General features: G+C 28.4%; 3 protein-coding genes across 3 annotated transcripts; all 3 read right to left on the bottom strand.

Moving 5' to 3' along the window:
- Positions 1 to 2,070: 2,070 nt before the first annotated feature.
- On the bottom strand, positions 2,071 to 5,583 carry LOC101266652 (GDSL esterase/lipase At2g04570). The gene is made up of 3 exons (XM_004243461.4): positions 5,019 to 5,583; positions 2,765 to 3,254; positions 2,071 to 2,592 (listed from the first exon to the last, which is right to left on the bottom strand). The coding sequence occupies exons 1-3, from the start codon at positions 5,394 to 5,396 to the stop codon at positions 2,396 to 2,398; spliced, it is 1,065 nt and encodes a 354-aa protein (XP_004243509.1). The 5' UTR covers positions 5,397 to 5,583; the 3' UTR covers positions 2,071 to 2,395.
- Positions 5,584 to 15,714: 10,131 nt separating this feature from the next.
- LOC101266954 (GDSL esterase/lipase At2g42990-like) lies at positions 15,715 to 18,626 on the bottom strand. Its single transcript, XM_004243462.5, has 3 exons — positions 18,029 to 18,626; positions 16,309 to 16,807; positions 15,715 to 16,135 (listed from the first exon to the last, which is right to left on the bottom strand). The coding sequence occupies exons 1-3, from the start codon at positions 18,395 to 18,397 to the stop codon at positions 15,942 to 15,944; spliced, it is 1,062 nt and encodes a 353-aa protein (XP_004243510.2). The 5' UTR covers positions 18,398 to 18,626; the 3' UTR covers positions 15,715 to 15,941.
- Positions 18,627 to 25,595: 6,969 nt separating this feature from the next.
- Positions 25,596 to 26,406, bottom strand: LOC104648409 (large ribosomal subunit protein P1-like). The gene is made up of 3 exons (XM_019214801.3): positions 26,247 to 26,406; positions 25,942 to 26,154; positions 25,596 to 25,773 (listed from the first exon to the last, which is right to left on the bottom strand). Exons 1-3 carry the CDS (start codon positions 26,316 to 26,318, stop codon positions 25,720 to 25,722), a joined length of 339 nt encoding a protein of 112 aa, XP_019070346.1. The 5' UTR covers positions 26,319 to 26,406; the 3' UTR covers positions 25,596 to 25,719.
- Between the last annotated feature and the right edge of the window lie 139 nt (positions 26,407 to 26,545).

The raw sequence follows: 26,545 nt of genomic DNA, 5'->3' as shown, positions 1-26,545 counted from the left end.
TGTTTAACACTATCGTTTTGGCCAATCTCATTCATGAAATAGCGATCCTATCTTAGTGGTAAAAGGCTTAATATTTACCTTTCTTTTCAATAGTATCTTGTAACCTACAATTTCATTTTACTATTTTTTTTAATAAGACATATATAATTTGTTTTTATTTTTTTCACATCTTTTTTTTAATCTATAATATAATATCTTTGAAAATATAATGTTTTTAATTTATATAGTAATATTATTAGCAAGAACTAATTCAAATTAATAAGATGTTGATCATTTGTTGCAATAAATTTCGTAAGATGATATGTTATAAAATTTTAATTACTAATATGAAAGGTATAAATAGTTTAATTCGATATTTTAAAATATTATCTGATATAAAAAATAAACAGTTCTTTTAAAATAAATTTTTAATCTAAATTTTATATCATTCAAATGAAAATAAAATCATAAAAGTCCACTATTAATTAAAAATCTTAGGGTCTCAAATTTTTGCTAAGGCTTACATAAGGGCAATATCAAAGATGTAAGCCTAAAAAGACAATTTAAATAGTACTGTTGTTGCTGATATCTTCATCCTGCATACCATAAGCCGCAACCGCCAAGCCCCACATCGTATAATGCCTGATATATTTCTTAACTTTGTTATTTGAAGTCGATATGTTTTCTCGTTATAAAAGTGATTTATATATATTCTTATCATTATACAAACGCTTACATATACCCCTACCGTTACAAATGAACTCACATATATATACTCTTCATTTAATGGAAGTGAAAAAAATAGTTTTAAATATATATTTTGACTTTTAATTTTCTTAAAAATTATTTTAGGGTATATATATTTTAATCTTTTTCATACATAAAATATTTTTTGACTTTTTTTATTATAATTATTTGAGTTTCTTATTCTTAATTTATTCTTTAGTGTAAAGAAAAAAAATTAAAACTATTTTTTTGGCTATATCGTAATTTAAAACTTTTTTTTGTCTATAGTATAATTTAATGTTGTATTTGAAGAAAAAAAGTTGGTCATCTATAATAAGTTTTACAATAATATCATTGAAACATAAATAAATTTGATCATCAAAATAAAAAAACTAAATTAGCCATTAAAACAAAAAAAAAGTCAAAAAAATGTATATGTTTTAGGAGGAAATATAATCATATGAGATTATATTTTCAAAAAAATAAAATTAATTTTGTTCATTTCCGTTAGAGGAAAAGATATATGTGAGTCATTTATATATAAGTAGAGGTATATATATAGCCCTAGACCTATTCTTTTTAATGTTTTCCGGGGCTACTTTTTCAGTCGCAAGTGCTGCTACAACTAATTGGTTCTTCAGTTGATTAGTGAAAAAAGAAATTTAGTACGAAGAGTAAAGAAATATAAGAACATGACTTTCGACGGCTTGAAAAAGAAAAAAAGAGTTCAACCGTTCCCTAAATATGGAGTCAATGACTTTGAAGGGCCATTATTGAGTCAAGCAACCGAAACCGAGCAAAGAAGTCACATCTGAGCTAATTATAACTAAGTCATCCGCTTATATTATACCAAGCAAGACCCTTTTGCAGTTTACTCGCTAGTATCATCACTCACTGGACGAGACTTTCTATTTGTACCAGTTGTATATCAGTTCTAAATGACAAAGTTGAGGGGTATATCAGACTTTTTTCCCGATTTTCTAAATATGATTCTAACCCTCCCCGCGCCCCATAGGTCCACCCCTTCTCCACCTCCATCGCCCCATTACCATATTATTAACCATTAAAACTTTAATACAACTTTTTCTGATCTCGCTGGAGGGGAGATCCCATATAATATCAACATCTCTTTTGATTCTTTGGCCGTCCAGAGGTGTATATTCTCATTCTGCCCTGGATTCGGCTATCCCTAGATTAAGAAACCTATTGAGGTTGGATAATCGGCAAGATCCTTGACTTGTTGATCTTTATATTATGCACCTTGGCGTGATGGATTCAGAATTTTTCAAATGTATTGTACTTTTGAAACCATGGATTCAAAATTTACTATTTGTTGAAATTTTAGTACATATTGACAAAGAACAATTTCAAGAAAAAAGGTAATTTTATTAGCACCCAAAAAGCACTCATTTTCTCACTACATACATCCTTCTTCCTACGAGGGATGAAAGAAAGTCGCACAACACCTTCCAGTTTACGTAACTAGAAATCCACGTCTACCGTTCACTATTAATTAAATCTATGAACGTCTGTCTATTCCTTTCAAGCACGATCCTTCTCTTAGATATTTTTCTTCATCGATCATCCAAGAATTTATACACGTAATTACACACTCTACTAATTATACATGACATTATGAAATACCCAACAAAGTAATACATATTTATCTCAATCTTATAGTAAATACTAATCATGCTAAAAACTTGGATAAAGCTGTTTTAACCACATGATCAGCTATGATACGATCAGTTCTCTCCGTTGGATGAAATGCATCCCAAAATATATATTTATTTGCGTCTTTACATGTGAAAAGATTGAATCGATCACATGCGTAACCCATCTCAAATAGTCCTGTAGCGCAACATGCTATCGATGCAACCTCAAACCCTGTCAAAATAAATAAATAGTACTATGAGTTTACGTTCTATATACTGACAATGTAAAAAAAATATTGCATACAATCAAATCACTTTAAAATAGCATGGATGAGTAAAGTGAAGGAAATATAACATGTTATAACAAGTTTTCAGTGTATATAATTTAAATCTTTTTAACGTACCATATGAGGAAGGATTTTTGATCATTTGTAGCATAGGTTCATAAGGATTAGAGAGAACAACTTGAATATCAGGTAGCTCTTTATTCAACTCCATAACCAATCCATTCAATTTTTCATTGAAATTCACAGCCACAACATTGTAACTTTCCATACATTCATTCCCATTTCCCATATTTCTTGTTCTTTCTAATGGCATACATCCCATCGGTGGAAGTCCACCAAGTGATATCTTTCTTGCTCCAAGATTGTATAAATTTGTGATGAAATTCTTGGCAATACCAACTAAGAAAGTTTGGAATTGATCAATAGTGTATTGAGATCTCCTTTGAGGCATTGTGTAGTAGTTTTCAAGGAAGTCATTTGTTCCAAGGCTTGTGGCATATAATGCCTCACTTATGACTTCATTGGCCTTTGTATCACCAAGATAAGCTCTTAGTTTCTTTTGGTATTCTTTGTAGTACTCCACTTGTTTCCACAAGGGTATCACACCCTGCAATTTTAGGATCATGGGGTGAGAATTCTCATAAAACATGGTAGGATATTATCAATGATCCATCAAATACTATTTCATTTGTCACGTTTTATGTGACACTTTTTCTTTAGCTTTTTACAACAACATACGTTGATACTCCACAAATGGTAGGGAGTGAGGTATGTGGAGGGGTGGTGTGTACGCAATTTTATCACTATCTTGTGAAGATAGAAAAACTGTACCAGATAGACCCTGACAACAACATAACACTTTTTTTCTTTTTAATTATCTTAGCATTTTCATTTGAATTTTCTCTGTGTATATAACTTCTTGGGACATGGGATATAAGGTTATGTTTTAATATGGGAGACAATATGGAAGTGACATGTGAACACTTCACATTTTTCATTTAACTCTTAACGGTAAGGGTAGTTTTGGTGCCTTGCATATATTTATAGCTTTTGTCATAAAAGACTATTTATTTCTTACTAATAATTAAATCTTATGCTCACGTCAAACTACTATTAACTCCCAAATAACCAACACGATCTTATTGGACTAAGTCAACTTAAAGAAATTAATAACAGAATATAATATATTATTCTTTTTAGACCTAGCTTATTACTATTTTCCAAAAGGTAGCAACCAAGAGTATTTGTATACGTAATTTAGAGCTAATATGAATTAGTTGGTTGAAAGTAGGTGATAAAGTATTAAAAGTTAGAAAAATTCTTTTTGGACTGATCAAACTAGTTTTATAGACAAATGATCACATAATTACTTTGAAGTGTTGAATTGATGATAAATAGTTGATGAATTTGATTTTCAAAAATATGTCTTATTTATACCAAATTATAAGGAGTCAAGGAGAATAACAAACAACAAAAGATTGAACTAGGTGAGGGAGACATCTAGTTCTATTATGGAAAGAGTATTTTGATTCGAAAAAAGGACAAATATTTTTGAACTATAATAAATGGTATGCAGATATTTCTCGTCATATTTTTGGGACATTGGTGCCCTTGCCGTCCAAAAGTTAGAGCATATATACCTTTTGTACTATCAAACATACACGTATCATAATTTTATCCACCGACACGACATTTATTAAATATTTGATCAACGGACAAAATTGCTTCAAGTGTCCCTATTTAGTCTTCCGTTAGAGTGAAAGGCATAAATACTCTAGTTTTTGAATGGCAGGGGCACCAATATTCCAAAAGTATAATGAAGGATATATGCATTACCATTTACGATAGTTAAGGATATATTTGTCACTTTTCCTTTTTGAGAATTAGAAAAAATATTACTAGTAAAATATTTGATCAAACCAAAAAAGCTTAAAAACAGAAAATTAACCCAAAGTTGTTCTAAATTGATTTCAGATTTTTAGCGTATAAAAACATTTTGAGTGTTTTACCATACGACTAAATAAGTTTAAAAGTATAACATAAGCCAGTGTAATCAGCTTATATTAAACTTGGCTAAAACCACTTAATTATTTGTTCTTCACTATATAACTTTTAGCACACGAGACTTTGTTTACATTCTTCATTTCCTCCATACATTTCATAGTTTAACTGAGAAAGAAGTTTAAAAAATATAGAAAATTTTTGTAACGTTCTCAAACTATCCTTAAATTAAATGAATAATAAAACAGAAGAACACACCTTAGTCGACTTTTTGTGAAATAAATAGCATTAAACATTAGTAAAAAGTTAATAATATCATTAGATATTTTTTTAAAAATCGACTAAAAAGAAAAATGTATCGTAAAATTACCAGAACATCAGCAGTAGCATTATCATATCCAGTTCCAGCAGAAGCAAAACTAACTCCAACAGCAAAATCAGACATATTATAAGCTGGATCCAAATATGCTGGAACAATTTGTTTCAAACCAGCTGCCTCCGAAATAAAATCAGTCGTAATTCTCCCGTTAGAAAATCGACCGGTCGGTCGACCCCCCGCAAAATCCCGTCCGTACGGCATAAAATTGCTCCGAGCAATCGTCTGAATATGATTGTTATTGCCTGAATCCACTGATGAATCGCCAAATACAATTATCGCTGGAATTTTCGCGTTTGCTTTAGCAAGTAACATGAAAAATAATTGAACTATAAAGAGACACAACGATATCGTGTTACTAGTATGTGCCATTTTTTAATTTTTACTTTATTATTTTCGTGCTATGTAGTTGCGTTGTTATATAGTACGAAAAATAAAGGTAGTAGTTAGAAAAAAAAGGGAGGCAAATTAAAGTCACGAATGAACTAATTTTGGTGGGGGTTTTTTAATGTGTGTTGTAATAAATAATATCGTTAGGCATGACAAGGACAAAGAGCTACACGAGGGTCATTTTATGATGATATTGTATGTAAAAATAGGTGCATTTAATTAATTATTTTCATGAATCCAACTGCTTGCCTTGGATTATTATAGAGAAGATTTAAATTAGCCTTTTTCAGAAGTGAAATAATTCTTGCTACATATAGTCTTAGGAATGCATACTTTGAAGTCATGTATATAATGGCACCAAAATTAATAACGATCTCTTGGCGTGTACGTAGAAATAATTTTGATTTGTTCATGTTTTTATTTTATTTGTAGGTTAATAATGAACTTAATCAGCTATGTTATTAATTAATCCAAATAAATTTTAAGTTATAAGTGACGAATTTTCGGTGCATTAATCCAAAACTTAAAGAGAACGTTATCCAACTTGCTAGTGAGACCAAGTATTTTATTCATTATTTGCATTAATTACCCGATTTTGTAAGAAAGAAACAAGGGGGAGTCTTTGTTTCTTCACTTCCTCCGTGCACGTTTATTTATCGACAAAATATGTAAATACGTCTTAAATTTGTTAAATTTGTTATATTGAAAAGTTACACTCACGTCTTATGCAACATAATACAAATAAGACGCCACATAAAATGTTGAGAAAACACGGACAAGCACAAAAGTATATACGAAATTACTTATAAAATATAGAATTTAGAATATGAAATTTACTTACGAAATTACTTTTGGTGTCCCTATGTCTCCGTCGCTTGTAAATTATCTTATTTAATCGAATAAGGTATGGAATATGGATCAAGATTAAAATCCCCCTATTTTAATGTGAGCTTCAATTCATATTAATGGGATTTAATTTTAAAAAAAAAGGGAAACGGGATAAATATATTTCGAATTATTATAAATGTTTTGTAAATATCTTTCGTTATATTTCTGGACATTAGTATTCTTACCCTTCAAAAACTAGAGCAGATATGTACTAAATAGGGATAAGTGACAAAATCTTATCAGTCGATCTAATATTTAATAAATGTCGGGTTAATGGATAAGATTATTACACGTGTATGTTTGTTAGTATAAAGAGTATATATACTTTAGTTTTTGGACGTAAAGGGCACCAATATCCCAAAAGTATGACATAGGGTATCTACATACCATTTACGATAGTTTGAAGATAGATTTGTCTTCTTCTTTTTTCCAAAAAAAATGTAATTTAACATACAAATTAAGATGATAAAATAATAAGATTGTTAACATTGAATTGCTAATTAAACACAATTAAAATTAAATAAAAATAATGAACAATAAAATAATTTATATAATGAAAATGATAAATATTATTAGCTTGTTCTCCATCATGGTTGTCCAACAATGTTAAACTCTTAAGTAATTTTTATTATTTATTCTTTTAACAATACTGACTTTCATTAGAAATCGATAATTTTAAGATTGATATTCACCATTTTTTAGTAAGTAGTGAACGTTTAGAAATCAAAATAAAGGAAAACATTTTCTATTTTCTTAGGATTAGGATAGTTCAATTAGTTCTTTAATAATTAGGTAAATAATTTCTAAATCAATAAAAAATATATAAACATAAACGATTACTTATCTTTTTGATGAAATATTTTATGGAAACATTTTCCTTTCTACCAAACTCACCCTTTCTTTTCAAAAGTTTGCATCATCGTAATAAATGTTTTACGTATTTCATCTTTTTCCCCATGATTCATTAACGTATAGCAACATAATAATAAAATGTGGAAACATTCTTACACGAAAAATGAAATTTTTAACCAAACTAAGTCATTATATAAAATAATTTATCAAAGTAATACATTTTTCTAAAATTTTATAAAATTCGTATAAACGTATTTCACGATAACGTTTTAGGGTATATTTTATTTTTAAAAAACTAACAGCATTAGGTTGATATACGTTATTGTAAGTAACGTTTTACTCCTAAAATGTTACTGTGAGTAACGTATATCAATCTGACGCCATCAACTTTTAAAAAATAAAATATATCCAAAAACGTTACCGTGGAATATGTTTATATTAGTTTTGTAAAATCTTAGAAAAACATATTATTTTGATGAATTGTTTTATGTAATGGCTTAGTTTGATTAAAACATCTGAAAAATGTACTAATTGAATTAAAAATATGTTGGACCAATTAATATTTTTATTTTACGGTTCGATCCAATATAGGGAAACTTAGTCTTGTTGGGTGGTTCATGTAATGCCACTTGTGCATGGATGAATTTAATGTAATAAAAAATTAAAAGTTTGCAGTTTCGAAGTCAACAAATTTCTGTACGATAGTAAAGTATAAACAACGACATGTACTTGTGATTATAATCAGTGATAAAGTATATAAACAAGTTGTCTAAATGATTATTATGCCTAATGACCATTTAAGTTATTTTGTCTCAGAGTGCTAATCAACATGTTTTTGGAAAGCAAACTAACTACTCTATTTGACCAGAATATTGATTTTCAATACTGAAAAATACCTTTAGAAACCCCATAATACTTTAGAATACTTGGACAACAGTTAAGATTACTCTAATCTATATCTATAAAGTATGAATTATCTTGAATATTAAATAATTATAATAATTTTAATTATTGTGAAAGATTATAACTTTTCAAAGGATCATTGTGATACTTTCGAAGAGTTGTGATTTTTTCGATGAGTTATGATTTCTTTTCGAAGAATTAAAACTTTTTTAAAGAGATGAGACTTTTCTTATGATTTTTTTAAGATTGTGACTTTTTCGATAAGTTGTAATTCTTCTGAAGAATTGTAAGTTGTGACTTTCTAAAGTGTTATACTTTTTTAAATTGTTGTGACTTTTCTAATATGTTGTAACTTTTTAAAAGAATTGTGACTTTTTTTAATGAGTTGTGATTCTTCTGAAAGATTTTGACTTTTCTTAAGGATTTGTTTGTTATTTTGTTAAGGGTTATGATTGTTTCGATGAATTATCACTTTTCTCCAGAAATTATATTTTTTTCAAAAGTTATGATTTTTCTAAAGAAACACTATTAAACCGAGAAAATACTAATAAGTTATTTCTTTTCATCAATTGTAACTTTAATTGACAGGTACTTTGAAGTTGTCATTAATAAGAGGTGGCATATGTACAATAGAATTATGCAACGTATCCATAACTAATTATAAATACATAAATTATTTTTGAATCCATTTTTAGGTCCTATATGTAAGATCTTAGACTATATATATGTGTGTGTGATGCATAAAGGGAGGAGAGTCACATCTAATTAGTAATTAATATGGTAACACCAACCAACCACCGAAAAGAAAAGAGGGAGGTCATTAATTTTACAACTTTACTGTTGTACTTTCAGCAGAAATGGAGGTGGCAGTTGGGTATTCAGATATAATAATTGCTTAGCAATTCCATCGACGATACCTTATAATTATTTATAGTTGAAGGGGAGTTCTTAAAAACATATATGGGGCAGGTTCAGATCTACGTGGGTATAAATTTAATTTTAATTTTTTATATGTTACAAGTGTAGGATATTATTTATCAAGGTAATTTCTTTAAAGTTACTAAAATATTTGAATAAATGAAAATGGTTTAATTAAAACTAATACTCTTCTCAGTGAATGTTGAATCATTTATCTAGAGAAGTAAGTATCAATTTCACTTGATACATTTTTTTGTAATAATGCACTTGTAATCTTGTACCCAAATTTATTGAGAAAACGCTTGATAAATATAAAAATATATATGATAAAAATAATGAAAAATAATGCCACAAAGAATTTTAGGTGAAAACCTTTCTAAATAAGGAAAGAATCACCAGCCAAAATGAGCAACTCATATCACTATAGTAAGGAATTTTACATTGTACAGTCACGAATACAATACTCAAAGTGACTACTAAATACTCAAAAGGAAAAACACTTTTTTTCTTTCCACCTTACTAAAATATCGCTCACACTCTATTTTTCTTCACAAACTGTTTATCTTGTATAGTCTTTGGAATACCTCACTTTGCTCTCAAAATGATTTTCTCTCTAACTTGGTGTGTTCTACAAATGAGCAAGAATGCTCTATTTATAGAAGGAGAAAATCATGTCTATATCACTAATAACATAAGTAAATATAGCAAAGTCAAAAAAAGAGTTGCAAATGTTATCAATTTGTCAACCACCAAATCATTTATTTTCAACTCTAATTACTATTCCTTTTTAACAATTACTTATAGCAATTGAATAATAAAAGTTGACCAAAAATATGAGATGGACCGCACAAAATTGAATTCTTTTTAATAATTCACTTAAAAATTCTGGATTTATCTCTAAATGTGATGATAAATAAGGGTGATTCATCTGCAATCTGTTGAAAGAAGTTAAGATTTAACTATTATATATGATATATGACTATGATAAGTTACTAATCATATACATTTGATCTTGATAAGGCACTCCTCCTAATTTACAACCTATCGAGCACTATATATTCAAAGTGAAGTTCTAAATTTTATGGTTAATTATTATTACATAATTTTTAAATATAGATATTTTATTAGGTAACTTTCACATATAGCAAACAAAAAATTCATATTTGTATGCTATAGCAAATTTTGTATAATTGCGCTCCATAACAAACATAAAACTGTATAATTTGCTATACATATACAATTGTATAATTCGCTGGCCTATTTCGCTGCAATTGTATAATTTATTTTGCATACAGTTGAATCGAATTAAAATGTATGTATATTGCATAATTATAAGTATATAGCAAGAAGATATATGTTTTTCTCGCTTTATACAAAAACAGAAACACAATATATACACTTCTGTTATATAAAGCTAGAGAAAATTGTATTTCACTGCAATTGTATAATTCGTTGACCTTTTTCTCTGCAATATTTGAAGCAAAATGTTTGTAAATTGTATAATTAAGTGTATAACACGAAGATATACATTTTTGCATGTGTATATACAATTTTCTCTCGCTTTATACAAAACAGAAACATAATTATACACTTCTGTGAATAAAGCGAGAGAGGCGAGCGAGAATGGAAAGTGGCGAGCGAGATTTTTGGGAGAGAGACGCTGGCAAATTTTAGCTAATGTATGTTATGGAGCACAATTAAATCAAACCCTAGCTATTCCATTTAATTTAGTTATTAGTTTGCTATTATAACAATTTTCCCTATTTTATTTTTAAAAAAAATTATATTTGGATTAAAAATTAAAATTTGAAGATATAACACCTGAAATTCAGATTGTACAATATAAATTAATTAGGAAAAAAGATTATTATTGGAAAACTTATCTGCATTTTGAGAAATCAAACGACACAAAAAAGACAAATATTTCTCCAAATTATAATAGTGTATTTCATTATATCTACTTAAAGGAATATTTTTTCGTATTAGACGAATTCGAAATAAAATGAACGTTCATTAATGAAAGACTCGTTTGTGTGTGATCACTAATGGGTTATTTGAAATTTTATCTTTAATATTTGCCTGCGGAATAATAATTTTTTTTATGAGGCATAAATTTATAATTTTATATTAGTATAATATTTCATACTTATGTCCTGAATATTTTTTAAAATGTACCTACATTTTATTATACATAAGTTCTATTGTGACACAATGAAAATTAAAAATTATTAGTCTATTGAAAGAGTTAAAATTGAAGATCAATCCGGACAATTCATACACTTTCATCATTATTAATGTGTTTTATATTTATTTACTTTATGCTTGAGGGAGCATAAATAGCAGCTTTGAGGATTTTTATTTAAAAATAATTAAATCAAAGTTCATAAAGTAATTAAAATATAAAGTTGTGTTTAAGTATAGCATAAAGAGTTTATCTTGACTTGATTTACAATTTATTAATAGCTGTGAGTTTTTCAAATCAATAATAGATACATTTTTTATCTTAGTGATTTGATATAAATATTCGGTACGAGTGAGTTATTCTCAATAATATCGGTACATTTGGCTTTTCAGCCCAGCTCCTCTATGTATTTGTTGAATTTGTCGATGAAACTTTTTATATTTGTTGAATATCATTTAGCAGTATTAGTGCTATTTTTAAATATTAGTAACTGGTATTAGTTACATACAATTTTATATAATACTATATTGATTTAGTATATCTGCTTTATACATGTGTCTCACATCAATCTAATTTGTTGAGCAATTAGGTTTGTCCCAGATCACTTAGTACATACAACTTTGTATAATATTATATTATTTTAGTGTATGTATTTTATACGTGTGTCTCACGTTAATCAAGAAAATTATATACTAGCTTATTCAAAGCTGGAGAATTTTAATGGATTCGTTGATTGATTATTTACAATTTCACCTTATTGAAGACGGTTCGATTCCACATTATAATTTATCACCTTCCTCCATTTCCTCCTCTCTGCTCTTAATAATGAAAAAAAAAACTTATTCAAATTACAACTTTGATAACATTTTAACAAAATTAAGGGTCAAAAGTTGTTATGAATTAATAAAAGAGAAATACTTCAGCAAGATATTTAACAAAAAAATAGAAGTTAAAGAATATTAACTTATCATTGATGTTGATACTATATACATTAGAGTATAACGTAAAACTCTATGACATCCACATTAATCCAATAACGTTCAAACACGATCAATACTTACTTATATAGGGATGTTAGTATTTAATTAAATAATTAACTTATTAAATAAACCGATAATTTGACCAAAACGTATTTGACCTTCAATTAAGTAATATTTGTGTTTTACACGCACACTGCCACACAATATTTGTTATCAGTTAGTATTTCTTGTCCCCAGTAAACTCACGCCCAGATTTTTATTATGCAGTGGTCTACACGCACATTGCCACACAATATTTATTCTTTTTTTATTAAAAAAAAATACTTATTTCTTCATATTTTACTTTTTTTTGCTTTATATTTTCATCTTCTCCTTTTCTCTTTCTTTTCCATTCCTTTATTTCTTTATTTCTTTTTCTTTGAAGTTTCTCTAGATTTGACACTACCGCATTTTCAACCTTTATTGAAATTCTAAAGACTAGGACAATTTTCGTTCTAAAAACTCTACCACTGATATTGCTTCTTGTTCCGCTATTATAACATTTCTCAAAAATTAATATGAGAAACTCAATTAATGTTTACTAGTCTAAAATTCAATTATTATAACTTTTAATTTTAATTTTGAACAACCAACAAATTTTCAAAATTTTAAAAGTGGAGATATAATGAAAAACATGTGATTTGAAGATGAGACTTACTGATGAAAAATTGAGGAGGGCGGTGCTGAGCCACCAGTATCTATGGATCTGATGAAGATTAAAGGTAAAAGATAATGAAGATAAAAAGGAACAAAAGAAAACATAATTTCTTTTCATTTCTTATAAAAAAAATAAAATATTAATATGAAATAATTATAAAGTTAATATTTTATTAATTTTTTTATCTCTCACTCACATCAGCATTTAGGGAGCAAATAATTTCCCTTTTAAAATAGCCAAGAGGGTAATAGGACCCGTGAAGTATGTGTGTAGTTGAAAATTCGACTATAGATTGGGAGTTTAGTTTTTTTGACCATTTTCTCTTAATATTATATTATACTTTTTAATTGATTTTTATTGGCGCAAGGACTGATCCTATTGATATTTCTCAAGTCCCACAAATCATCATACTTATTCAGGTCGGGCTAAAAAGCCCTTTTTCATAAATGAGCTTCAAAAATTTTAGTCCAGCCCTTATTAAATTTCGGGGTAGACCAGACCTAGCCCATATTGACGACTTTAACCACGCACATTTGACCTTCGATTATGTAATATGTGTGTTTTAAGTCCTTTTGCTAACGGAACCAAAAAGCAATTCAATACTAAAAAACACACATCATTTAATTGAAGATTAAATGTACTTAGTCAAATATCACAAAGACTCATGGGCGACTTAATGCCTTTAAAAATGAGCACTCTTCGTAGGCCCCCAAATTCGAGAACTCCATTTTTATTACTATCGTAAGAATTTTTTAACAAAATAAATTATATTGTTGTTTTCTTTTAGTTCGTTTCAAAATATTATAGAATATTTCTTTCTTTTTTGGTATTTTTTTAAATTTAACTTTCACCTGATATGTTCAACATCACAAGATTAAAAAATATTTTGATATATATATCTATATATAGAGATAGCGTATATGTGTTTAAGACCATTGAAAGAATAAAAAATTTTCATAATAAAAAAAATGATTTGTGTCTCAAAAATGGGTTTTTTTAAACAAGTGAAAAAGTGAACATAGTTGTGAACCAAGCCACTAGCAAAGCAGTATTTGTGACACTGAATTATGTATATCTATTGTTTAAAACTTGGCCAAAAGAATTCATAATCTATTGTATGCTTCAAAAATTCAATTACATTGTTTTTACTTTACTAAAAAAATATATCCTCGTCTTATTTTTTTCTGAAATCTACTAAAATTCAAGTATATGTTAACTATTTTTCAGCCAAGCAAATAAAAGATAAAAAAAATTGGTTCAATATTTACTCTGTTACGGAAATCAATTCACCTTGAACAGTAAAGGGCGATTAAATAAGTCCGACAATAGATTTTCCAACAAGCCTTACGACGAGCTCTAGCAATTCTAAATAGTTGTTTGACAACGAGTTACATTTACGTGTTATTAGTGTCAATATTGGCATGTTGGGAACAATGAAAGAAATAACTGAATAGTCATTCTACAGTAGGTATTATTTTTCTCTTTCAAAAAAGAATAGAAGTCAAGCAAGAATCGACTGCACGCCTGCTTTTAGCTCGTAGTTTCACTCTTGCTTTTGCCTTACCTTCTATTATATTAGTAAAGGGCGAATGGGGAAAGAATCATGGTAACCATTCGATTTGACGAAATTAGTAATATTATCCGTGAATGTATTAAACGATATAAGAGAGAAGTGAAGATTGTAAATATCGATATCGTACTTCAAGTAGGCGGTCTTCATGAATTAGTAGAATTTGAAGAGGGTACAATAGGATTGCTCTGAATTTGGAATCAAATAATGTTGGTGTTGTAATAATAGGCGACGGCTTGTTGATACAAGAAGAAAGTTTTGTATCAATTAATGTCCGCGTTATCCCTCATTTGTGCATGAAAAGACATAATTTTCTTTAGTTTTAATAACGTTATCTATTGGGAAGTTTCTATGGCATTTGATTGTCAAGAAGGACTCAATATACGTCAAGTGGGTGAATGTTGTTTATATGAAAGGATGTATGGAAACACAAAGCTCCTGTAGAAAGCAGATGGTACTAGAAGAAGATTCACACAATGAAAGGAAAAAATTACAACATTGATAGGCTGATTCAGAGAGGTGAATATTCAATTCCATTGAGGTCAACAGGAATGTTGAGCAATGGACATGTTTGCCGATACGATTAGGAGAGAAGAATAAGTAATGCTGAAAAATTACAAGGAAGAAATGAAAGCAGTTTCGAAAACAAGTGATAGCTGCTAGTTTGGGGACAATGACTAACCGTATTTGGAGAGATCAAAACTAGAAAATTTTCAAAAGTGTATATAGACAAATAGTTGAGATCACACACAAATCATGTTACTATAGAAATGTTAAATGATTTAAGAAAAGATCTCTATCGTAGCAACGATTATTAAATTTAAATATTTAATTATCTATTAGTATGAGTATGATAATTCGAGGTCTAATTTAAACAGAACCCTTCCTAGAAGGTGAATGTGTATATTAGATTTTTTTAATAATATCGAATTTTTCAGAACTCGCGATTACATTGTCTCTTCGGATAGCAAAGGATACATAATTTATGTATTAGATATGTATCATATACATAATTATAAACTAGATTTATATTAATTTATGTTTGAAATAATTGGGATTCTGTATATATAATAATATTTGTACTAGATACATTGTATACAAACGATGTTGTAATATACCTAATAGAAATGTAATGATGTATCCAGATGTTACGAGAGAGAAGGAAACAGAAAGTTATTTGTAATTAATTCAAATAATAGGATTTTTCTTAGAGTTATGTTATGTTAAGTCGTGCGATTTTGTAATTTTCTCTTATAAAAATAGCCCAAAATTAAAGATACTATAAAACGTGAAGGTTTCACGCATGTCGATCCTTTAAAGAATGAGTGATTTTCATATTTTGACGATACATATATCATTTGATATCGTAGTTGAAATAATACAATATCCTTGAGAATCAAAAAAAAAATGTACGTACAACAAATATTCTTTTTCGTATTCTTCCCACCACAATATCCAAAAATCAAACACTAAACAAAAGTAAAATAGCAATAAAAGCAAGTCTCCTACAAAATCCATATTAGATGATCCAAGATAGCTATAAAAATTGGTGAAGGACATGTTCCATCAAGAAATCAGAAATAATGTGATTTGTTTTGTCTGTTACATGAAATGCGTCCCAAAATACAAACTTATTTGCATCTGTGCATGTCAATGGACTTAATTTATCGCACAATAAACCCATCTCAAATAATCCTGTGCCACAACATGCTACACTTGCCACTTCAAACCCTACATTTCTCAAATTAGATTTAAACATGATACTAAAAAAAACTGTGAATTACATGAGGATTTTTCTGGCGATTACTTATTTTTCTTCAAATTTTCATACTAATTCTCCCATGTAATTCACATTTTTCTTGTAGTGAAAATTAAAAAAATAAAAAATGGAAAGAAAAACTTACCATATGAAGAAGGTTTTGTAATCATTTGAAGCAAGAGATTATAAGCATCAGCAAAGACCACTCTAATCCCAGGAAGCTCTTCATTTAACCTTTCAACCAAACCACTCAACATAACATTAAAATGCTTAGCAACATTATTATATTTCTCATTGCATCCATCTCCATTTCCACCTACATAATTTGTTGCTCTTTCCAATGGCAAACAACCCATTGGAGGAACTCCAGTTAACGAAATTTTCCTAGCACCCATGCGATAAATTTGGTGCACGAAGTTCCGAGCAAGTTGAAGAAGAAAATCTTGAAATTGATCTTCTGTGTATTGAGAAGAACGTTGGCTTTGCATTGAGTAGTAATTTTCCAAGAAGTCATTTGTTCCAATGCTGATTAAATAGAGTGACTCTTTTATTATGTATTTCGATTTCTTTTTACCTGCGTATGCTTTTAGTTTCTTTTGATATTCTTTGTAGTACTCCACTTCCTTCCATAATGGTATCACATTCTGCAAAATAATTTTTACACGGTCAAATCACATCATAATCTATCGCATAGTATTAAAGTTTGAACAGTCCTCTTAATTTTTGAAGTTTAAATTAGGCTCAAGAGCTTGAGCAGGACCCATTTTACTGATTGTTAGGTCCAAAAATTATAATTTGTCATGCACCAAATATAATGAAAACAGTTCTGCATTGATGATTTTATTTTCTATGACAAGGAAATTCGCAGTTACTATCTTTTGGTTTGGTTGTGCTACGCAATAACTCACAAATGACATAGAAAAGGTAACCCACTATAGACAAGTCCAGTGCGATGAGCTCGATCCAGTAAGCAAATTCCTAGGAGTTTTGAACTTAAGATCTCCAACGTGAAAATCCCAAGTCAAAACATTGGCCACCCCAAAAGGTAGTTTTGCATTGATGATTGAGATGGATAATCTCCTTATAAAGTTTGGACAATTCTTATTTTGAACTACTCTCTCCGCGTCTCATTTTATGTCACAATATTTGATTGGACACAGAGTATAAGAAATAAATGAAGACTTTGAAATGTTCAACAAATTGTCCTTCAAAAATGTAAAAAAGTAGACTCACTTTTTTCTCTCCTCGTAAGTGTATTGGAGTATTATCTTTAAAATTAAATGAAATCAATAAAAATAAAAAAGTAACTATACCTTTAAATACTTATTATATAAGAAAAAATGATACTTTTTTAAAACTGACAAAAAAGAAAATGGAGTCATATAAAATGAAGCGAAGAGAATACTAATTTTTAAAATATGACTTAAAGCTCAAAATCTAATTTGGTACATTATCGAGGAAATTTTCCTAGCACCACGATTCCGTTAACCAAATTGGCAAATAAATGTAAACACGTGTTATACATAGTTGACTCTTGTATTAATTTTATTGAGACGTCCTTTGAAAGAATAGAAGAATATTTTTTTTCGTCCGATATTATTTGTCATAATTTTTATTTTTAGAATCAAATTATAAAAAATTTGATTAACATTTTAAGATATTTTTTTTTATCATATTAATATGCAAAAGAAGTTGTAATTTATAGCAGTTCTTATATAGTTTTAAAATATTTAATTTTTTTATTTAAAATATCAAATTAATATGATCAAATTTATTTTTAAAAGTTAATCAAATTCACTCTCCAAAAACACAATTCTGAACCGAAAGTATCAGTTAAAATTGGAAAGGGGTTGATGAAAGCTTACGAGCACATGAGAAGTGGCATTATCATAACCAGTACCAGCAGAAGCAAAACAAACACCTTGTGCAAAATCAGATATACTAAACGCCGGATCTAAATAAGCTGGAACAAATGGCCTCAGCCCAAAACCTTCCGATATAAAATCCGGTGGAATTCGCCCATTGCAGAACCTACCAGTTGCCTTTTTATCGTAGAAATCGCGGCCGTACGGTTCGAAATTGCTCTTTAGAACGGTGGAGATCTGGTTGTTATTCCCTGAATCGACCGACGAATCGCCGAACACTATAATTGCTGGAACTTTTCCAGCCAATGTTTTAGTCACTAGTAACAAATAATGACTTAGAATTATACTCATCAGAGTGTAATAAGTCATTGTGGAGCTGGGATTTTGAGTGAATTTGGTGATTTTAGTTTATATGCGTGATAAAATTGGGTGGGATGAAGAGTTTGTTGAGATTATTAATGGCTGCCAAAATTATTATGACTAGCAAAAAGTTCAGAAAAAAGTTGAGTGGAAGCAATTAATGAGACTCTGTTCTTTAATTATGAACCAGAAATTGCAGTTATGTCACTCTTCTCCGATTCTTAAATTGTTTTTCCGTAGATCTGCGTTACGCCTGGATTTCCAAATATAAAAATAATACGATACATTATGAAATAATACGTAATATTTCTTTCAATTAAATATAGTTTGATCTATCAGTTTGGATACCTATCTTTTATCCTTTGCATCAATCACTTATATTAATCATTTTATTTTTAAAAAAATGTGCAAATTAGAGAAATAAAATTTAAACAAAAGAAGTAGATTACAACTTATAATAAATGTACGAGTAGTCTTTTATAAATGCAATGGAGGTGCGATACAGTCGAAGTGTAGAAGACCATCCTACAAGTTATAGCGAACAGTTAATTAATACAGTGATGTAAAGTTTGGTAATATCAGCTACAATAAGTGATAATAATGGACAAAATTTTACCAAATTAAGCTTAGTTTTTTTTAGGCCAAAGTCATATGCGGCCACTCAAATTTGTTTCGATTATTCATTTAGATACTTTAACTAGACGTAAAACCTATTGAACACTTCAACCATTCTGAATTTGAACTATTTGAACATTTTTTCGAGAATAAATAAAAAGTAGAGAATGTGTGAAATACACTCACGCTGACATGTCAATTTGACCAATCAAATAATGACATGTGTTATTTTTTAATCCAAAAAATTATTTAAACATTATATTATAAAGTAAAAAAAAACAAAAATTATTTTAAAGTAAAAAAAATGAAGAAAAAAAAAAGTAAAACCTAAACACCCACTTTCCTGCCTTCAACCGGAACAAAACATACATTTCCTCTAACTCTATTAATGGCGACACCCCCCCCCCCTTCTTGTACAGTTCCATCTTTAACCCGAAAATTTTTTTTTTCATCATCTTTTATATTAATTATAACTTTTGACTTCATCTCCTTTTTTTGGTAGAGAAAGATGGGTAAAAGAATCTTTTCGAAAAATTTATAAATGAAACAAAATGCTAAGAATTTTGAAACCATTAGAACGGTGGGGGAAGAAGATAACCACTGATACTAAGAATTTTGAAATCATTAGAATGATGGGGGAAGAAGATAACCACTGGTGTATGGGTATGGGGGTTGGGGTGGGGTGGTGGGGTTGATAGAAATAGAGAAGAAGAAGAAGACAACTGTTCTTCTTCTTTTTTGTTAATTTTTTTTTTAAAAAATTAACTTAGGGGTATAAATTAAGAGAAAAAAAAGAAAAATATTATTTTTAATAAATTAACGCGCTCAAGGAAAGTGAATTACACGTTTTTTGTCATGTCAACATTTTGTGTCTAATAGGAATGACTTTTGACAAATAAAGTGTTCAATTGGCATAAGAATTAGTTGAGGTGTCTAAATGAATTATGCGAACAACTTTGAGTGGCTAGAGATGACTTAGGCCTTTTTTTATGTCATAAATAGAAACAAATCTATGATATTGAACGTGGATTTTGGGAAAATTGGTAGTTTTGTGTAGATTTTTATGTTTATATTAAAAAGTCTTATAAATATATAAAAAAATATATGTTGAAAATCTAATAATAAAGTAATCACTTGATTCGGCGATAGTGAAGAAATTTGCTTAAGCTTATGGAGGTTTAATTCTCCTCACTATAATAAATACAACTTTTAGCAGTATTAAATACTGATATTAATAAAGAGAACTAATTTTTTTATCGACATTAGTTAAGTACCAGTAGAACTTATGTCGCTAGAGACTTTAGGGACATATATAAAGAGTGTTAATTGCCGTTAAAAATATATATTTATCATTTTGATATAGTGCCTCATAGGGAATATAAATTAGTCACTTTTAGATAGGGATGTACCAAATCGAACCAAACCGCAAAATGGAGTCAAATCGGAAAAAAATTGACTAATTATTTGGTTTGGTATTGAAAAAAATAAGGAAAAATTAGCTAACTAGTCACAATCCCTAGCGTAATTAGTAAAAACATATACATTTTAAAATAATTATTGAAAATGTCAAAATGTCAATATTTTAAAAAGTGATTTATATTCAAATTTTATTTCTCAAAACAGTCCAACTTTCAATCAAATTCTACATCCATTATCCATCTACACTTCTTCGTATGCTTTAGTACCATTAAATTTATTTTTCATCTTTCAATTTTTATTTTTTTTCTCTTTCATCACCCTTTCAATTTTCACCATCCCTGTCATTCACTTTTCTTTTTTTTTTCTTTCATCAAAATTTGACTATTGAAGAAGTACTAATTATTCAAGTTCGCAACAATTTGTTTAGATCTATCAATTAATCAAGAAATCTCTCAATTGATAAAGGTATTTTTTAATTCATCATTTATGTTGCGAGATTTTGTTTTCAAAATCACACATTATGTTGAATTTTCGGATCGTAAGTATTGAAAATTTTCGTCTTTTTTTTTTAATTTTTATGTGAATTTGTTAATACTCATCAAATATTTATATTTCAGATTTTTAGTATTTAAAATAATTTTTGTCGATCTTTTTTTATAATTTGTTTTTATATTTCAAATTTAGTAGAATCTACATTAGCATTTAGGTATTGAGTTGTTTCGCAAAAGTATTTTGAATGTTCTGTAGTTTGTAGTCAAATTTGTTTTTACAAAGTGATAATCTAAAAAAACTGTATTTTGATTATTTAAAATTGTGAATGAATACGAAATCAAAAATAAATTAGTAGGTATAAACATATCATGAGCAGAATAAAATACAAAAACTATTTGACTGATGCAATTAGGATGAATACACATATAAAATAAATAAATAAGCTGTATTTGAGCTATTTATAGTTGAGAATGAATATGAAATCAAAATATAAATACAAAACTTTATGGTATACATTAGGACGAATACATAATCAAATTTAAATACAAACTATTTGGTGTACAAAGTGATATTGGAAATAAGCAAAATAAAATACATATATAAGATGGATTAATACCTGTACCATGTAAACATGAGCATTGTATTTTGAATACTGGAAAATTTCTTAAAAGGATATACATAAACTTCACGACCTTAACATGATAGCCAAATAACTTCATAACATTTCAGACATTTTTAAAGAAAAATTATAATTTCATAACATCAAAATGAGGCCTTAGTAGAATAAAGTACTTCAAATATGATAATGTATGGTAAATAAAGGTGTTCAGAAACAAAAAAATTAAGAAAATTGAATATTGAATTTTTAGAACAATGGTGATAGGCGTGTTTTTTAGAGCATGTTTGAAAAAAGAAGAAAGAGATGGAAGTTGTTGTATTTTGATAAATTGTCAATTAGTTCTTTGTTTTTGAATTTTTGTAATTGATAAGATTTTGAAGCAATTGTTTCTTTTTAATATTTTTTTCTCCCCTTAATTTCTCCTTTTTGTTTTTAACAATTGTTTCTTTTTTAACATTTGGCTTAAGTCATCTACAGCCACTTAAAGTTGTCGATATATTTCATTTAGGCACCTTATCTTAGACTTGTTTCAATTGAACACCTTTTTTAGTTAAAAAAAAATACCTATCGAACATATTTTGACAATCAACTAAAAATAAAGATGATGTGTCATACACTCGCGGTTGACATGGCATGGTAGCTAATAAAAAAGAGACATCTGCATTGGGCCCAGAAAAACACAATTAAATAAATAAAAACTATTTTTTGAGAAAAAAAAAATTAAAAAAGAGCAACCTTCCCTTTTCTTCTTCTTCTTCTTCTTAGAACCACTCCCAACCAACCCCAACTTTAAATTCCACTTTTTTTTTACCAAAAGACACAAAATCGAATCACGTTTCCAATAACCATTTTCACTTTGACGTTTTTCCTTTTAATTTGAAATTATATGTTTTTTTTCGATCAACCCACCTACCCCTTTCCTTGAATCTAATTCAATATTGGAAATGATATTTCTTCCAATCACACTTTTTCTTAATCATTAATTAAGATTTGTTAAAATTGAAAAATAATAATAACAAATTTTTGTCCAAAAAAAATCTATTCATATCTTTTTTCATCATAATTAACAGGACTTCGTCAAGATATTTGAAACTTAAATCAACATAAGAAAGAAAAAGGAAAAGCAGAAGAAGAACGATAGAGGGTGAGAGAAAGAGAGAGGTGAGGTGGTGGTGTGTAGTGTAGTGTCCGTATGTAAAAAGATTATGAAAAATGGTGGAAGAATAGTTGCAGCAATATTGGGGAAGAAGATGTATGTTTCTTTTCTTTTTTTTTTTTGTTAATTTTTAAAAAAAATTAAATTAGGTGTAAAAGTTAATGAAAAAAAAAGAAAATATATTATTTTTCATAACTTAACGCGCTCAAAGAAAGTGAACTACACATTTTTTGTCATCTCAACATTTTGTGTTTAATGGAAATGATTTTTGAACAAATAAGGTGTTCGATCGGCATATGGATGAATTAAGGTGTCTAAGTGAATTTTGCGGACAACTTTAAGTGGCTGCATATGACTTATGCCTTAACATTTTTACTAAATATTGAAAATGTTGACAATGAATTCTATTAAATGTCAAAATATTGACATTTTGAAAATTTCTCAAAAAAATCCGACTATATTTGAGTTCATTTGATTTCAACTTAAAAAAATAACCCGACATTTTATATATAATTTTTAAAATTTTATTTTGTACGTAAAAATATTTACTTTGGTGTAATTTTTAAATATCTCTTAAAATTATTAGGAATTCATGAACTTTAACTTTTAAATCAATCTCCACTTCATTTAGTCTCTGTTGACAACAATATGAGTGCCAGATTCTGCATGTTTTCTGACACGTGACATTTAACAACTTCCATTAACAAGAATGATATTTTTTGACCCAATATATAGTGTGACAGAAAGGATAAATTTGAGCTTAAATATGAATTATGGGCAAATATGAACTATTTCAGATAGTTTAAGGGTATTTTCAGCTCTTTTCCTTTTAGTCTATGTGGCAATAAAACTCTATTGGCGTGCAATATGACATCCATATGACATTTAACAACTTCCGTGAATAAGAAGAGCACGTTTGACCCAATAGTTTGACAAAAATGATAGTTTTGAGCTGAAATGTAATTTATTATTTTAAGGATAAATGTGAGCTATTTCGGTTAGTTTAAGAATTTTCTACTATATATCAAGGGACAAGGAAGATACACTTAGATATATGTATTTTTTCTACCAGATACACTAAAATAAGGAGAAAGGCGAGCGAGATGGAAATGAGAGACGCGAGCGAGATAGTCATATATATATCTCACATACATAAGAGAATGACGAGCAAGATTAAAGGGAAACGAAGGATGTGAATGAGACTCGTTAGGTGTTTCAGATACATGTGAATTAACTTGGATAAAATATATCCCAGACAAATTACACTTAATTAGACCTCATGTATCTCGAGATACATGTAGCTAGGTGTATATGAACATACAAAATCTGATAAGACTTGTAATATTGTAAATTAGAGTATATATAAATAATTAGCTCCTAAATTATAGTAAGATTTATATAAGTTCCACCTTAATTTATACATATTTACACAAAATTATGGTGAGATTTATATAAGTTCCACTTTAATTTATACATAGTTACACATTATTTTATTTGTTTTTCTACCGTGTTTTTACGAGATTGGTATCAAATACACCTAACTTATGTCAATTATGAAGTATTAGGCTAATTTTTGCCTTTATCGTGGAGTATAGGTGTTTTTGGACAAAAATACAATGAAATTGAAGAAACTGGCCAAATGAGCTAAATAGGGGTGTACAAAATTGAATCGAAAATTAAATTAAATCGTAAATCAAATTAAAATGAAAAAAATATACAATAATAATTACAATAGTAGTAGTAGTAGTAATAATAATAATAATAATAATAATAACAATAACAATAACACTTATAATAACAATAATAATAATAACAATACATGTATTATGAATGTGTGAATTAAATTATTTAAAGATGAATGTATCATTTTAAAAGACCACAAAGCTTTTGAATAGTTACTTTTTATACAATCTCGTCACATTTTCACTCTTTCAATTCATTGGTAATTAATTAAGGGCAACTTTCACATATAGCAAACAAAAAATTCATATTTGTATGCTATAACAAAGTTTGTATAATTACGCTCCATAGCAAACATAAAACTGTATAATTTGCTATACATATACAATTGTATAATTCGCTGGCCTAAATTGTATAATTCGTGGCCTATTTCGCTGCAATTGTATAATTCGCTATCCTATTTCACTGCAATTGTATAATGCACAATTGTATAATTCGCTGCCTATTTCGTTGCAATACTTTTATAAAATTTGTTTTGCATACAATTGAATCGAATTAAAATGTATGTATATTGCATAATTATAAGTGTATAGCAAGAAGATATATATTTTTCTCTCGCTTTATACAAAACAGAAACACAATATATTCCCTTCGGTTGTATAAAGCTAGAGAAAATTGTATTTCCCTGCAATTGTATAATTCGTTGGCCTTTTTCTCTGCAATATTAGTATAAAATTTGCATTTGTCTACAATTAAATTGAAGTAAAATGTTTGTTAATTGTATAATAAAGTGTATAACACGAAGATATATGTTTTTGTAAGTGTATATACAATTTTCTCTCGCTTTATACAAAACAGAAACAGAATTTATACACTTTTGTGTATAAAGGAGAGAGGCGAGCAGAGGGAGAGTGGCGAGTGAGAATGGGAGAGTGGCGAGTGAGATTTTTGGGAGAGAGGCGCCTGACAAACTTTGGCTAACGTTTGCTATGGAGCACAATTAAATCAAACTCTAGCTACTCCATTTATTTTAGGTTATTAATTTGCTATTATATACAATTTTCTCATTAATTAATCAATGCTAATACATATATTAAAGGTTGAATATAACTTCATATTAATTTTGCAAAATTATTACCAAAGAATTCGGTGTCTTGTCCTATGATCTAAGTCAATTAGCAACTAGCAAAATTAAATTCTTAAAGAAAAAGTAAAAACTAAAAGTATAAAACAAAACTAAATAAGTACTTCGATATAACAAGGTAACATAATTCAAAATACTTAAATTCTACAGTAATTCTATAAAATATAAAATAAAAAGCTCAGCCAAAAACTTTTAAATCGCTGATCCTAATCAAACAAGCTAAACATGGCTTCATCATCACTCTCTTCTTTTGCTTCCGCCTGAAAACATACAAACAACACAATAATGAGATATTATGCTTACAATAAGTTAAGACACCTTTGAAAAAATATATCTATTTTAGAAGCACGTTTAAAAAGTTTGATCAAACACTAACTGAACTGTTTTGACGAGTAGAGATATCAATAATATAGAAATCACAAGTATACCTTCTTCTTGTCATCGACGGAAGGTGCAGTGGAAGCATCGTTATCAGTAGTTGTTGAAGGAGGAGTGGCAACATCATTGTTACAAGTTGGAGTTCCGACGTTCATAATCAGTTCATCGATGTTTCTCTTCTGACAAAGTTTTGCGAAAAGACTTGGCCAGTACGATTCCACCTTTAAATTTGATGCTTTAATAAGTGTACCAATTCTCTCCGCCTACACAAATAATAAATCGTTCAATAAGCAAATTTAAATTTGATGAGTTTAGTTTAAATTATGAAATCACGAGAAAGGAGAAAATACATTACATTGATAGGAATATCATCATCGTGAAGGATTAAACAAGCGTAAGTACAAGCAAGTTCATCGATTGAAGACATATTTTTCTTTTCTAGGACTCAACTTTTAACAAATATGCAGAAATTATATTTTTGATCTCTGAAATTTTTTGTGTGGAATTTAATATTTCTGAGGATTATTTATAGAATAAAATTTATACTACCCAATCCTATTTCAATTTGGTTTTAATGGCCAACCAAAAATACTATATTTATTTTAAGGAAAAAAAGGTATCCGATTTCACATAGGTAAAGAAATTAATTTCTTT

This window comes from Solanum lycopersicum, chromosome 7 (assembly GCF_036512215.1).
Source record: "Solanum lycopersicum chromosome 7, SLM_r2.1".
In the NCBI taxonomy this organism is placed as follows: domain Eukaryota; kingdom Viridiplantae; phylum Streptophyta; class Magnoliopsida; order Solanales; family Solanaceae; genus Solanum; species Solanum lycopersicum.
This window is presented reverse-complemented; position numbering and strand designations above follow the sequence as displayed.